The sequence below is a fragment of the Macaca fascicularis genome, chromosome 10 (genome assembly GCF_037993035.2).
Source record: "Macaca fascicularis isolate 582-1 chromosome 10, T2T-MFA8v1.1".
NCBI lineage: Eukaryota > Metazoa > Chordata > Mammalia > Primates > Cercopithecidae > Macaca > Macaca fascicularis.
In genome coordinates, this window is record NC_088384.1 from 102,506,242 (window position 1) to 102,520,213 (window position 13,972).

General features: G+C 40.0%; 2 protein-coding genes across 13 annotated transcripts in view; both read right to left on the minus strand.

Annotated features, from left to right (window-relative positions):
* Positions 1-1,121: 1,121 nt before the first annotated feature.
* On the minus strand, positions 1,122-9,056 carry LOC135965664 (zinc finger protein 37A-like). The gene is made up of 3 exons (XM_074005463.1): positions 7,892-9,056; positions 7,506-7,601; positions 1,122-3,173 (listed from the first exon to the last, which is right to left on the minus strand). Exons 1-3 carry the CDS (start codon positions 8,067-8,069, stop codon positions 3,118-3,120), a joined length of 330 nt encoding a protein of 109 aa, XP_073861564.1. The 5' UTR covers positions 8,070-9,056; the 3' UTR covers positions 1,122-3,117.
* A 2,845-nt stretch (positions 9,057-11,901) lies between these two features.
* Positions 11,902-13,972, minus strand: part of ZNF334 (zinc finger protein 334) — a 58,219-nt gene continuing 56,148 nt past the window's right edge. For all 12 annotated transcript variants that reach the window (XR_012419482.1, XR_012419483.1, XR_012419486.1 and 9 more), the window contains one exon: positions 11,902-13,249. The gene's annotated coding sequence lies outside the window, so the exon portion shown is untranslated. The remainder of the gene's footprint in view (positions 13,250-13,972) is intronic.

A 13,972-nucleotide genomic window follows, 5' to 3' on the forward strand; every position in this document is an offset into this window, starting at 1 on the left:
CAGAAAAATAGACAAATGTAAAAAAAAAAATCTTAACTACAACTCTTACTACAAAACATCACCTCTGTTAATGTTCTAATGCATTATTTTAAGGCTTTTCTTGAAAATAAGATATTCTATTAACAGATACACATATGAATATAAATATGCATACACATGATACAAATAAAAATAAAAGGAATACCTGTGTATCCATAACCCATTTAAGAAACATGAAGGCTCTCTTTTCTCTCCATAAATGTAAGCCCCTCCTTCCTCCTAAAATGTAACTGATATTGTAGATTTTGTGTTAATCATCCATTTGCTTTCTTTTCTAATTTTACTACTTATATATGTATTCCTGAACAATGTATTCTTGGTTTGTTTTTGAACTTTACATAAATAACATAACATAGTATCTATATTTTTCCCTTTTTTAAATTCAACATTACTTTAAGATATAACTATGCTGATGTGTTTAATAGAGTTTCATTTTCATTGATGTATATTATTTCTACCATATGACTGTGCCAACACTTATTTAGTTTATTGTTAATCAACATCTGGATATTTTCTGTAAATTTTTTTTTAAAAAAACTATTGCAATGTTGCAGTGAACATTCTTGTACACATTTGTGGGTGCAGATGTGCAAGAGTTTCTATAGGGCAAATTTTTTTTTTTTTGCAGTGAAACTACTGGTATTGTGGATAAGACTATTTCCTGTCCTTTCACTGATACATTGTAGGGAAGTTCGCATCTCTGGCCTCCCATCTACCAAGAGCCTGTAGCACATCAATCATGTTGACAATCAAAACAACATATTTCCAAACACACATTAGGAAACCCAGTTGAGAATTATTGTTTTATGGTATGTATCTAGAATTGGAATTGTTGGGCCACAGGTTGTGTGACTGTTCAATTTTCACTTATAAAATATGTTGTATTGTTGTGATTCAGAGACAGTGGTGGGTTCCCATGTGTAAATCTAACATACACATAATTTATGTTATACAGCACACTCATATCCTATGTAATCATATATAGCCCAATATACTTCAGGAAATCTTCACACATATTTAACGCTATTGTCAATGACTTAAATAATTCATAGTTTTATGAAAGGATCATGTTTCACATTCCATTAAGAACAAGACATTTTCTAATCTTTTAATTACTCTGATATTACATCAGAAAGATGACCTCTACTTAAACATTTTATGCACAAGAATATTTTTGTATTCATATATCTTAAAATTAATTTTTCCTCCTCAGCTCTGAATACTTGCTGAAAGCTTTCACATGTTCAAAGCATTCATGTGGTTTCACTCCTATGCTAATTTTCTAATTCCTATTCATTATAACCTATAAATAAATACTTTCCTACATATATTAACACCTTAGGGTTTCTGCCCTGTGATTTTGCTGATGTTTGACAAATTTGGCTTGAAGATGCAGGTTTCTGCACATGGAGGGTATTGATGGGAGTTTTCTTCTTGTGTATTTTCCTTTGATGTTTGGTGAGGGAGGACCTCTGGCTGAAGGTTTTTCTACATTTATTACACTCATAGGGGTTTTCCCCTGTGTGATTTAGCTCATATTTTGTGAGGGCTGACTTTTCATAGAAGGTTTTCCCACACTCAGGACATCTGTAGGGTTTTTCTCCTGTATGAGTTCTCTGATGCACGACAAGGTTGGATTTCACACAGAAAGATCTCCAGCACTCATTACACTTATAGGGTTTCTCACCTGTGTGAGTCCTTTGATGTTGAGTAAGGTTTGATTTCACACAGAAGGTTTTCCCACATTCATTACTTTTATATGGTTTTGCTCCTGTGTGAATTCTCTGATGTACTGAGAAGGCTGATTTTTGGCAGAAGGAGTTTCCACATTCATTACATTTATATGGTTTTTCTCCTGTGTGAGTTCTCTGATGTTCACTGTAGTTGGACTTCACAAAGAAGAATTTTTCACATTCATTACATTCATAGGTTTTTTTTTTTTTTTCCCTCTGTGTGTGCTCTGATGCTGTCTGAGATCTGTTTTCTTATGGAAGCTTTCTCCACATTTATTACAGTCACAGGTTTTCTCTTTTTTTTGTGAGCTCTCTGGCTTTGTGTAAGTTGTGACTTCCTACTTGAGGCACCCCCACTTTCATTACACCCATTGGTTTTCTTCCCTGAGTGCCTTCTCTGATGTTGAGTGTGTTTCAACTTCTCAAAGAAAGGTTTCTCACATTTATTACCTTTACAGTTTTTCTCTCTTGTTTTAATTATCTGATTGGGAGTGAGGCAAGATTCCTTCTTTAAGACTCTTTCACTATCATTACACTTGCTGGGTTTTCCTGTTGTGTGGGCTCTCTTATGTTGAGTAAGGCATGCTTTTTCATGAAAGAATTTCCCACATTTCTTACATTGATAGATTTTTCTCCCCTGCACGAGTTCTCTCATTTTGAGTATGGTATAACTTCTTCAAGGCTTTCTCATTTTCTTTACACTAATCAGGTTTTTCTCCTGTGTACATTCTTTGATGTTGGGTAAAGTTTGATTTCATAGTGTTTTTGCCCTGTGTGAATTTCTTGAGTGCATGTTTTGACTTCATGCATGAGGATTTCCCATTTTTACCGGGCTCATATGGCTTCCTTTCCCTAAGGGTTCTTGGACGAGAATTGAGCCTTAACTTTGAGATAAAACTTGTCCATATTTGTTTCTTTCTGAAGGTTTCTCTACCATGAGAGCTCTCTTACATGTAACAAAGACTATCTTTCTGTGAAAGCCTTTCCCACGATTATTATATTCAAGAAGTTGCTCCAAAGATGAATCCTTCGGATGTTGAACAAAATCCTAATTATGACTGGGGGACTTCTTCTTTTGATCATTTTCACAGGGTTTATTCTCTGCATGAGTTTTATTATGCTTAATATCAAGGAAGTCACACCTACTGAATTCAACTGACTTTTTTTCTTACATGGTTTATATCATTAATAATGATTTCGGAAACACTTTTCAAGCTTGTTCCAAATGAGTCACATTTATGGGACATTTTTCTTGAGGGCACTGTGTTTGTGGCCATATTAAATGCTTCCCTTAAGGTTTTACTTCTCTTAGTCAGTATTTTGTTGTTGATTAATAAAGCTTGCCTCAATTATTTGTCTTTATTTTCTTGACTTCTTTCATGTTATTGGCTTTCTGGACTTCTAAACATAGGAAAAATTAACCATACATTATAAATCTTAACACATTTCTTAAGAAGGGGGTTGTATGCAAGTGCTGTATTCTGAGTTGATTCTTCAGTTTCAGGCACAATATCCTGGGATAACAGAAGTCCTAAACAAATATTTATTCTAGTCTTTGGATGGGTAATATGAAAGCAAAGATAAAACATGCACTATTGTAAAAAAAGGAGACAAAGTCAAAAATTAATACAAATAGCTTTGGCTTATTACAATATGACCTTAAGATGGATAAATCTTGGAATAAAATAAGATATAGTGAACTGAGAACAAAGGAAGTCAGGAAAATGATTAATCCAATAGAGGATAATCAAAGCATGGGGTAAAGACAGGGGACACAATAGGGAGACAATGAAGACTAAAGGGTGATTAAAGGAAGTGTCAGAGCACAGATTATGTTTGGAGGCAAATCAAAGATTAGATCCTTCTCTCTCTCTCTTCCCTATACCTTAATTACTTAAGGAGAATTCTTACTTCACTCTACATGCCTCTAATCTTTCTCTTCTTTTCCATTATGCACACCAATTAAAAATACAAATCATTCATTTCCTCAGGCCTAAAGCTCAGTCCTATAGTTCAGGCCCCATCTCTCCATGCAGTTTTGATACGGAAAAACAATGTCCAAACAGAATGTTAAAATATATGAGAGGACAAGCATGCTTGCAACAGGATCCATTTCACCTCATATCCTGATTGTTGGTGCTACCACCTGATTCTATCAGAGTTAATCAACAGTAATCTGTCCTGTTGGCCTATCGTACTTTTCCCTCTTTCAATCTGCTGATTTACTTTACCAATTGTTTGTGCCCTGTCTTAATACTGTTTTTTAATACACTATATTTAGATCAGTTTTACATTCATAACAAAATTGAGTGGGAAGTGCTGAGTTCCCACGTATCCCCTGCCCCCACATATGCACAAAGTTCCCAACTATTAACATCTCCCACAAGAGAGGTATATAGTTTTAAATGATCCAACCTACATTAACATATCATAATCACTCAAAGTTAATAGTTTACATTAGAATTCACTCTTGGTGTTGTACATTGTATAGGTTTGGACAAATGTGTGTGTATATATATGTCTCCACTATTACAATACTAGGGAGCATAGTTTCACTGCCCTAAAAATCTATGCTCTGCCTAGTCATCCTTCCCTCCCTTTTAACTCTTGGCAACCACTAATCTCTTTACTGTCTCCATAGTTTTGCCTTTTTCCAAATGTCATATAGCCTTTCATTTCAGATTAGCTGTTTTACTTAGTGATAATACATGTAAGGTTCCTCCATGTTTTTTCATGGCTTGGTAGTTCATTCCTATTTAGTGCTGAATAACATTCCATTATCTGGAGGTACTACACAGTTTATTTATCCATTCGTCTACTGAAAGACGTCTTGGTTGCTTCCAGGTTTTGCCAGTTATGAATAAAGCTGCTATATATCTCTATGGGCACGTTTTTATATGGACATAAATTTTCAACTCTTAATTTTATTTTATTTTTTATTTGAGACAGGATATGGCTCTGTCACCCAGGCTGTAATGCAATGGTACAATCAGCTCATTGCCTCGAACTCCTGGGCTCAAGAAATCCTCCCACTTCAGTCTCCTGAGTAGCTGAGAGTACAGATGTGTGCCACAACATTCAGCTAATTTTCGCTTTGTTTTGTTTTGTTTTGTTTTTTTGGTACAGGATCTTGCTATGTTGCCCAGGCTGATCTCGAACTCCTGGCCTCAAGTGATCCTCCCACCTTGGCCTCCAAAAATGCTAGGATTACAGGAATGAGCCACTGTGCCTGGTCTTAATTTTATTTAGAGACAGGGTCTCACTCTGTTGCTCAGGCTAGAGTGCAATGGTGCAATCATAGCTCATTGCAGCCTCCAACTCCTGGGCTCCAGTGACCCTCCCACCTCAGCCTCCCAAGTACCCAAGTAGCTAAGACTGCAGGTGTGCACCAGGATGCCCAGCTAATTAATTTTTTTTTTCCAGAGGCAGATTTCACTATACTGCCCAGGTTAGTCTTCAATCCTTGGCCTCAAGCGATCCTGTAGCCTTGGCTTCCCAAAGTGTTGAGCCACTGTGCCTGGCCAACTCTTAATTTTTAATTCTGCTCTCACATGTTTTATTTCTCTTTGGTTTCTCTTTTCTGTGAGAAAGCAAACACCTGGCTACCTAACATAGTCCAAGGACCCTTTTTGATCTTCGTCTTAACAATTTTGTCTATGGGTGCTGTTATCCTCTGCAATTCACACTGTATGCAATAATACCAATTGTGTGCTTAAGAGCTTAGGATTTTTCTGTAGTAGATAAAAAAAACAGAAGTCAATATGCTAACAAAAAAAATTGATATTAGATTTTAATGCTTAGATCTGATACTAGATTCTTACACCTAAATTCACAATACATGTTCAAATGACCATCCCGTAAGTCTACAGTATTAGCTCCTATCAGATCAGGCTATATAATTCCAAAACTGTTCATTTTCAACCACAAACCTCCCCTCATGTTTTCCACTTAGTACACATTCTGTCCTTAGCCCTCCTCAGAACCTAGATATCCTTCAAAACAATGCTACTACTGTCCCATTGTTTAAAAAGTAATCCCTCACCACTTTTAAGTTTCACTGAAGGAAAATTTTCTAAGTAAATATTGTCTGTACAATATATCTAACACTGTTTTCCACAGTGCTGGTTTGCATAGTATTTTTTTCTCTACCTCTTCTTTTATAAGCAAGCCTGATTTTCATTGCTTTGGGCAGATTTTCCACCTTAAAATATATATGTTATAAGGATTTCAGCTGCCTTAGCATTTCAGCTGCCTCCAACTTCCAGTTGGACATCTTGTTTTATATTTTCCTTGTGGTTTGTGGATACCTCTCAGGAAAAGATGAGGCAATGCTGAACTCTACACATCCATCTGCATATCAGATCTCACTCCTTTCTTCTTAAAACACCTTGTTTATGCTCTCCTGGTTCTCCCGGTACCATGCTGGATAGTCCTTCTCAGTCTCCCTTGCTAGAGGCCTGTGTTTTCCTGGCTTCCAAATGTAGTGCTTAAAGGTATAGCTTTGGCCAGACGCGGTGGCTCATGCCTGTAATCCCAGCACTTTGGGAGGCTGAGGCAAGCGAATCACAAGGTCAGGAGTTCGAGACCAGTCTGGCCAATATGGTAAAACCCCATCTCTACTAAAAATACAAAAATTAGTTGGGCATGGTGGCAAGCACCTGTAGTTCCAGCTACTCGGGAGGCCAAGGCAGGAGAATCACTTGAACCCAGGAGGCGGAGGTTGCAGTGAGCTGAGATCACACCACTGCACTCCAGCCCGGGTGACAGAGCGAGACTCCATCTCAAAAAAAAAAAAAAAAAAAAAAAAAAAAAAAAAAAAAAATCCAAAAAACAAACAAACAAAAAAGGTATAGCCTTTGCCATATTCTCTTACCTATTATCTCACTCAGTGAAACTGAAAGTCTTACTCGGCTTATAAAGCTTTCCCTCCAGCTAACTCTCTCACCTTATCTGCTTCTTTCTCCTTGCTGGATGCCCTCTGGTCCCACTGACTTCCTTGCTGTTCTCTAATTACTACAAACACACTCTTTTCTCAGAATCTTGGCACCTGCTATTCCCCTGGCTTGGAAAGCTCTCCGACAATCCATGGCTCAGTCCATCCCTTCACTGAAAACTCTCTTTCACTGTTCCTGTTCAAATGTTCACCTCCACAAAGAGGCCTCCCCTGTCTCCTCTTGCTAAAACAATACTCTCTAGGAGTCTGTATCTTTTTCATCTGACTTTTTCAGCATGTTGATCACTACCTGGCTTAATATGTATTCATTTGCTGATTGGATCTACTGATAGGAGTAGAGATGTTGCTTCTGTATCCCCTGTGCTTAGAATGTGACTGGTACGTAGCAGGTCCCGAATAAATATTTGTCAAATAAAGGAATGCATGAACAAATGCATGTTTACAGGGTGTTTAACACCAGAGAGAAGGTGAATAATGGCCATTGTTGGACAGAGAGAAACACAGACATAAAGGTCTAGGATGAGGAAGACAGCAACTGGATTCTATAAAAAACAAGAAAGTCTCTTCCTAAAAGTCAGACAGAAAAACAAAAAACCTTTATATATGAGAATATTTGGAGGTTTGATATCTAAGATATGGTGGTCATCTTTCTTCTGTTACTTTTAAAAGCCTGGAGCCTCTAAAAGAGATTTCTAAAATATATTTCAAAGATACCAACACCTGGACTGACCACCTGGGATCTAATTCCCCCAGCTTCTTTCTACCTGACCTCAACTCACCTGAGTGGCTCTGACTTGGTGGTTCTCTCTTTAATATCCATGATTCTTCTCCTTGCTTCAACTTGACTATCAGCTCAGGTTTGGTAACACAGTGCCCTGTTATGGGAAATAACAGGAGACTTGGAAAAATTGCTTAGGGTTCAGGCTTTCTGAAGGAGAACAAGAATGGAGAAGCTCTAGAAGCTACACAATAATGGTGTCCCAATGTGCTTCATCAGAGTAGACCCTTTCACCAGGGAAGTAAGAATACAATATTCTTCAAAGTACCCTCAAAGAGTCTTGACTCCCAAATCTCAAACATGAAATTCATCATTCTCTACAATAATTTGCTTCCTAAGATAGGAACTGCATGCTGTTGGGAGTTGCATGGGGGAAGCTGGGCTTACCCATTGACACCAGGTGCCTGTAGTTCTCCAGCATCACATCCCTGTACAGGAGCCTCTGGGCAGGGTTCAGGAGCTGCCACTCCTTCTGGGTGAAGTCCACAGATACATCCTCAAACAGCACTGAGCCCTGTAATAGTCCAATCCTGCTCCATCTGAAGTGCCCAAGACTCAATGCCATGGAAAATATGTATGGGAAATAATCCCTACCATGTTCACTGTTAAAAGTTTACAAGGAAGTGTTACAAAGGCTGTCTGACATGTACCTTCCTTCAGTTATATTTTATGGGGGAAACAGAAATCATAATAAAAACACTAGGCCTTTATGCTTATTTACAAATCCACTTATTAATTCATAAAACAACTGGAGTTTCCTCTACATGTCTGGAACTGTTCTAGTTGCAGAGGAGACCAAGGCAAAGAAGACGTTGGTCCTGTTTTTAAGACTCTTTAGACTGATGAAGAGACTTTCTATACAAACATACACATGCAACAATGAATTATGGAAGCCACGAAAAAATGGGTGGTCAAGGTAGAAGGAGGTCACAAAGAGGGGAAAAAATTAATTCTCAGGTCATTCTTCATCAAGGAGAGTAACATTTGATTGTACACAAGCAGTGAGTTTTGTGTGAACACAGGGCAACAGCATAAGCCAAGGTGCAGATCATGAACACACACCTCAAATGAAAGGAATTACAAGGTAGTACCATGGGTTAGAAGAATAAGGTTGGGGACTTCGGAGATAAAGAACAATAGAGGTGCTGTGTGGTCAGAGGGATTTTAGACTTTCTCCTATAGACCAGTGGCCTCCAAAGTATTTAGTCACCCATTAGTAAAAATCCCGGAGCATCCCTCAGTGTATTTGTAAATTATTTATGTACACAACTCTCAGCCATTCACCAAAAGTAAAGCTTAACAACTTTCTTAGTTTTTTTAGATACAAAACAAATTTAAATGGATATTCCAATACTTTCTTTCCATGCACAATTTGATTGTCTTGTGCAGTTCTCTAGAGTATATACACCTTTACTTATATTACTTCCATGGACAATGGGGACATACAAATAAGTAATGTAACTAGATTTACATTTTGAAAGTAATGCTCCAGGGGCAGAATGGAGAATGCTTTAAGGCAGTGGTTGTCAATTAGTGGCAATTTTGCCTCCCCGGGAGCATCTGGCAATGTCTGGAAGCAAGTTTTGTTGTCATGGCTAAGAGGGGTGGGGTTGGGATCTAGTGAGTAGAGGCCAGAGATGCTGCTAAACATCCTACAGTGCACAGAGCAGCCCCTACAACAACGCATTACCTGGCCCAAAGTGTCAATGGTCAAGGTCAGGAAGCTGTTTTTTGTTGTTGTGTGTGTGTTTGTTTTTGACAGAGTCGCCCTCTGTCGCTAGGCTGGAGTGCAGTGGCACGATCTCAGCTTACTGCAACCACTGCCTATGGGTTCAAGCAATTCTCCTGCCTCAGCCTCCTGAGTAGCTGAGACTATAGGCATGCGCCACCATGCCTGGCTAATTTTTTTGTATGTTTAGTAGAGACGGAGTTTCATCATGTTGGCCAGGATGGTCTTGATCTCTTCACCTCGTGATCCACCCGTCTCAGCCTCCCAAAGTGCTGGGACTACAGGAAACTCAGTTTTAAAGGGAAGTTCGAGAGGAAGATAGTAGACTGGTGTGAGAGGTGACCACCTATCTTCATGTAGTAGCAGTGGGGATTGAGAAGCCTGAACTAATTCTACATGGAATTAACTAGTGAAGAGCAAATGGAGCATTGTTCTCAGATTATCATGACAGCAGCTGGGCTGATGCTGGCACCATACACTAGGATTGCCACAACAGGAGAAAGAATTGGGGGGGTAGGGGAGAGAGAGAGAGAGAGAGAAAGAGACAGCTGGGACATGTTATATATACTTAAGGTATGTGTGAAACATACAGGTGGACACGTCCAGGTAACAGCTGCATATAATAAGGTCTTGGAGCTCAGGAGAGAGAGCTAGTATAAAGATGAATCTTTGGGCCAGGGGCGGGGGCTCATACCTCTAATCCCAGCACTTTGGGAGGCCGAGGTGGGCGAATTGCTTGAGGCCAGGAGTTTGAGACCAGCCTGGCCAATGTGGTGAAACCCCATCTCTACTAAAAATATAAAAATTAGCCAGGCATGGTGGCAGGCAACTATAATCCCAGCTACTTGGGAAGCTGAGGCAGGAGAATTGCTTGAATCTGGGAGGCAGAGGTTGCAGTGAGCCGAGATCACTCCACTGCACTCCTGCCTGGGTGACAGAGTGAGCATCCATCTTAAAATAAAAACTCAAAGAAGTCACTGAAATCTTTGTGCCCTCAGTAAATAGGGTGAAATAAAAGTACCTAATTCATAATATGGTTGCCAGAATTACATGAGCTAATCCAAGTAAGGAATTTAACAGCGACTGGAACATAATATGCAGACCTAAATTGTAGGTAATAGTAGAGCTGACCGACTGTTAGAATTTTGCCACTCTATCTTCAAACTTGGAACAAGAAAAATGACCAGAATGCTGGGCACGGTGGCTCATGCCTATAATCCTAACATTTGGGAGGTCGAGGCAGGCAAATCACCTGAGGTCAGGAGTTCAAGACCAGCCTGACCAACATGGAGAAACCCTGTCTTTACTAAAAATACAAAAAATTAGCTAGGCATGGTGGCACACGCCTATAATCCCAGCTACTTGGGAGGCTGAGGCAGGAGAATCGCTTGAACCCGGGAGGTGGAGGTTACAGTGAGCTGAGGTTGTGCCATTGCACTCCAGTCTGGGCAACAAGAGCAAAACTCCATCTCAAAAACAAAACAAAACAAAACAAAACAAAAAAACAGAAAATATATATTCTAATACAAATTATTAATGTTCTAGTAGCTGGAAGGCATGATGCAATAATTAGCAGAGGATTCAAAAAAATTTTATCATATAAAAAGAAGATGAAAAAGAAAAGTATTTAAATGATTTCCACAAAACCTGAGAAGACGGAAGAGTGTATCTTGTTTAGGTATATTATCGATGAAAAAAATTCTGATGTTGATAGAAAAATATGTTAAACACAGCAATAGTAATCAATGATAATCAATTATAGAATAAAAATAAAATGTAGACTTTCAAAACCACTGGAAGAGAGAAAAAGAAAGTAAAATAATGCAGGAAAAAAGTCAGGAAGTAAAAAAATGAAGAAAAAATGGTCAAAAAAGCATGGTTACTAAAAAGGTAAAGTAGCTCTTAAGTTTCACTGGAAAAATCGAATGAGTAAATAATTTACCAGGGATGTGTTCATTTTCTTCTGCTCCTGCAAAAGTTTAGAGAAGTGTGAAGGCAGAGCTGTAGGAGGGAGAAGGAGCAAAGAAGTCATGAGAAATACGCTTCACTTTGAAGGTCCTCATAGCACATGCCTAGAAATCCACAGACATCTGCTGGCAAATTGCTGAACTATGGGAAAATTTCTCTTGATCCTTCAGAAGTGGCAGGTAGAAGTTTGCACAGGGGACTCTTATAACCCTGGTATAACCACTGGAAGCTAACAGAATCAGGGTTTTCACTGGGGAAAGTAAGTATTTGTTTCTTACAAACCTCCTTGGATTTAACAGCAGACAAATATAAACCACACGAAATCCAACTAAAAAGACCTGGTTGAACAATCATGTTACAACAAAGGATGAGATGTCATGCCATCAGTCTTATTACCACACATATTACAGGCTAAATTGTCTGTTGTCTGACTGATTGATATTTTACTTTACAATAATCCAGTAGAGGCAGGTAGTAATGGGGAAAGTGTATATGTGTGTGTGTATGTGTGTGAGAGAGAGAGAGTGTGTGTGGGTGTGTGTTGGGGTAGTGGTATATAGAAGAAATAAAATTGTCCATATGCTGGAGCTGTGACAAGTACCTGGGAGTCATTATATCATTTGACTTTTCTATGTTTTGAATATTTCCATAATAAAAAGCATAAAAAATGACACAGCAAAAACTTACAAAGGTGTGCTCATTTACTTTTCTATGTATATTTTTAATTCCTGGAGGTTAAAGAATTAACAGGAACCTCTGACAACAAAAATAAGTGTGCTTTAAGGGAGTCTATTTTAAAAAGAAAAAGATTTGTTCTCCTTTGGTTTCAGTGTCTCCGAATTTTTTTTTTTTTTTACTAAGAAACTTGTTTCCACTTAACTGAGACAGGTGGACAATGGCCTGGCAGTCATGGGGCCTGGGTTCTTTTTTTGGTTCTGCCACTAACATATAATGCAAGCCTAGATTATATTAACCTAGTTATAATAATATTAAAATACTGGCCGGGTGCGGTGGTTCACGCCTGTAATCCCAACACAAACGGAGGCCTAGACGGATCACGAGGCCGAGTTTGAGACCAGTTTGGCCAACACAGTAAAACCCTGTCTCTACTAAAAAACCAAAATATTAGCCAGGCATGGTGGCAGGCTTCTGTAATCCCAGCTGAGACAATCCTGAGGCAGGAGAATTGCTTGAACCTGGGAGGCGGAGGTTGCAGTGAGCTGAGATCGTGCCATTTCACTCCAGCCCAGGCGACACTTCGAGACTCAGTCTCAAAAAAAAAAAAAAGACACTGACAATACTTGTATAGTAGTTACTATATAACAGGACTTGTTCTAAGTACTTTGCATGTCTTCCTTAATTTAATCTTTAAAGTAAAGCCAAGCCTAGCTACTATTATGACTTCCATTTCATAAAAGAGGTAAGCGAGGGGAAGACTGAGCAATGCAGTGGAGCTGGGCTTTGAACTCGGGCAGTCCGGCCCCAGAAGCCATGCACTTAAGCACTGTGTTAATATTTTTCGCTTTTAAAATAAGGCACAATTACATAACCCCTGAAAAGCTTCCCGGTACTCCTATAAAGTCAAGAGTAGGTAGTGGGTAGCATGTCCCTAAATTCCAGATGTGGAGATGGGCGGGGTTTGAGGGCTCTGCAGAATCTAGGAAGAGGGGTTGAAGAATTAGGGGCATGGGAGGAGTTTCTGAGAGGTGGGGGTAGTATCTTCCCTGTCAGTCTGCGCACCAGGTCCTCACCTGGGAGTTCCTCCTCCTCCGCAGCCAGCCTCCTGCCCACCATCCTCAGCCCAGCTCACCTCTTTGTCCTGTGACAGCTGGCCCACACCTTCGCTGACCAATGGTTCTTGGCAACCTCCAAGATGCTGAGTTATTCAGGGCGGAAGAACCGGGAATTGCTTCAGGAGCAAGGGCTTAGATTTGCCTGTTCCCGGACGTCCTTGGTGCAACTCTGTGCGTTTCATCAGAGGGTGGGGACCTCCCAGGTGAGATTCCTGCTTCTGGCGTCCCCTTCTCACAGGAGTAGGGTGACCCTGGCTGGGGTAAAGGGGAATAAATTCAGATAACTGGGACCTTCAGCCGACTTCCAACTCTCTCTTGGAGTTCACCATCTCCTACAACAGAGGCTTTCAGTGTGGACCCCGTGTAGCAGGACAAGCCATAGACAAAACCTCTCAGACACCGAGTTGCAGAAGGAAGGGCTTTATTCAGCTGGGAGCATCGGCAAGCTACTGCCTTAAAATCCGAGCTCCCCGAGTGCACAATTTCTGTCCTTTTTAAGGGCTCACAACACTAAAGATTTCACATGAAAGGGTCGTGATTGATTTGAGCAAGCAGGGGGTATGTGACAGGGGCTGCATGCGCCGGTGGTCAGAGAGAAACAGAACAGGGCTGGGAGTTTCACAGTGTTCTTCTATACAATGTCAGGAACATCGGTTTCTAAGTCATGAGTTGATTTTTAACTACTGGGTTTAGGCCAGGCAGACCCGGGCCCGGTTCCGGGCCTGGCCCCGGGCTGCCTGTCTTTGGTTTTACTTGTGTTTTTCTTAAAACAGGTACTGAATATAAAACAATATGAGAGGGTCTCTTTCTTTCCTCACCCAGACTGGCAGCATCAGTATCACCTAGGAACTAAATAGAAAGGCAAATTCTTGGGCTTCTCCCCAGACCCACTGAATCAGAAACGCTGGGGGTGGGGCGCAGTCGTGGGGTGGGGTTTAACAGGCCCTCCAGGTGATGCTGATACATGCGAGTCTGAGA

Excerpts from the sequence above, each read along its gene's own strand:
- LOC135965664 (XM_074005463.1), bottom strand. The coding sequence starts at position 8,069 with ATGGCATTGAGTCTTGGGCACTTCAGATGGAGCAGGATTGGACTATTA. Across the intron at positions 7,602-7,891 it reads CAGGCACCTGGTGTCAATGG|GGCACTGTGTTACCAAACCT; the intron begins GTAAGCCCAGCT and ends TTCCCATAACAG. Across the intron at positions 3,174-7,505 it reads ACCAAGTCAGAGCCACTCAG|AAGTCCAGAAAGCCAATAAC; the intron begins GTGAGTTGAGGT and ends TCCTATGTTTAG.